The 1,318-nt window shown below is 33.7% G+C and overlaps 1 protein-coding gene across 1 annotated transcript in view; it reads right to left on the reverse strand.

Annotated features, from left to right (window-relative positions):
• The window catches only part of LOC108789741 (olfactory receptor 11L1-like), a 2,975-nt gene continuing 1,657 nt past the window's right edge, over positions 1-1,318 (reverse strand). Inside the window, exon 2 of the mRNA XM_018559822.1 lies at positions 1-928. Within this exon, the coding sequence (XP_018415324.1) occupies positions 1-928 (928 nt within the window). The remainder of the gene's footprint in view (positions 929-1,318) is intronic.

Raw genomic sequence — 1,318 nt, forward strand, 5'->3', positions numbered from 1 at the left:
TCACCTGAACCTTCGAAAAAAAATTATATGGTTACGTACACTGCTTCTGAAAGCTTCATTAATATCTTTATTTCTCAAGCTGTAAATAAAAGGATTCAAACATGGTATTAACACAGTGTACAACAGAGCCATTGTCTTAGTGATTATTTGTGAGTGTTCTTCATTTGGAAGAACATACATGATAATTAAAGTCCCGTAATACATAGACACAACCGTTAGGTGGGAACTGCACGTGGAAAAAGATTTTCGTCTTCCCGAAAAGGATGATATCTTTGATATGGTTAAAACAATAAACATATAAGAAATTACTATAACAAGGAATGGCAAAACTATCACAGGGATGGACAACAAGGTACCTTCTAACTGAACTACAGAGACATCGGAACAAGAAAGTTCCATCAATGGATTAAAATCACAGAAAAAAACAATGGTATTTGGCCCACAGAATTGTAGTTGGCTCAGGTCAAGTGTTAAAAGTAATGCTACAGAGCAACTCAAAAGCCAAGATATCAAAACCAATCTAATGCAAAGCGCTTGGTTCATAATAGATACGTAATGCAGAGGAGAACAGATGGCTAGATAACGGTCATAGGACATCACCGTCAGAAGAAAACATTCAGATGTTACTGATAAAGCAAAAAAATAATACTGAGTAATACAGCCAGAAAGAGACACGGAAGCGTGTTCATGTAGTACAATATTTAGCATATTAGGGGCAATATCTGTGGTCAACATTAAATCAGTCACAGAGAGCTGGGTGAGGAAGAAGTACATGGGAGAATGGAGGATCTTGCTGTAGGTCACCAGCGTGATGATCAGGAGGTTTCCGCATATTGTCACAATGTATATCTGAAGAAGCAATGTGAACAGCAGTAAATGAAATGTGCTTTTATTATAGAACCCTAAAAAGAAGATCGTGGTGACATTGCTTTTATAAAAAAAATTAATATAATAAGTAGGAATAATAAGTACTGGTAAATAAACATAGAAAACTCTCATAATAAAAAAACAAATATACAAATAATCATCATCAATTCATTAAACAAGAAAAAGAGGGATTGGTTGAGATACATGGATACATTCTCTTAAGCATACTGATAGATTAAAAAAAACCCCACTGCTGATTAAATTACGCTATATAATAGAGCAAAAATATTTGTAAAAAAATGTTACAGTGTATGTCAATCCAAAACAAAAAGTGCAATATATTTCTAAGATGCAGATGTGTTTTTTTTCTTTTAGGCTTTTCTGTAGTCCTACAACACTTCCTATTCTAGGGTGAAAATACTGCCCCCTTATATATATATATATATATACA

The sequence above is a fragment of the Nanorana parkeri genome, unplaced genomic scaffold (assembly GCF_000935625.1).
Source record: "Nanorana parkeri isolate BGI_ZX_2015 unplaced genomic scaffold, ASM93562v1 scaffold416, whole genome shotgun sequence".
In the NCBI taxonomy this organism is placed as follows: Eukaryota; Metazoa; Chordata; class Amphibia; order Anura; family Dicroglossidae; genus Nanorana; species Nanorana parkeri.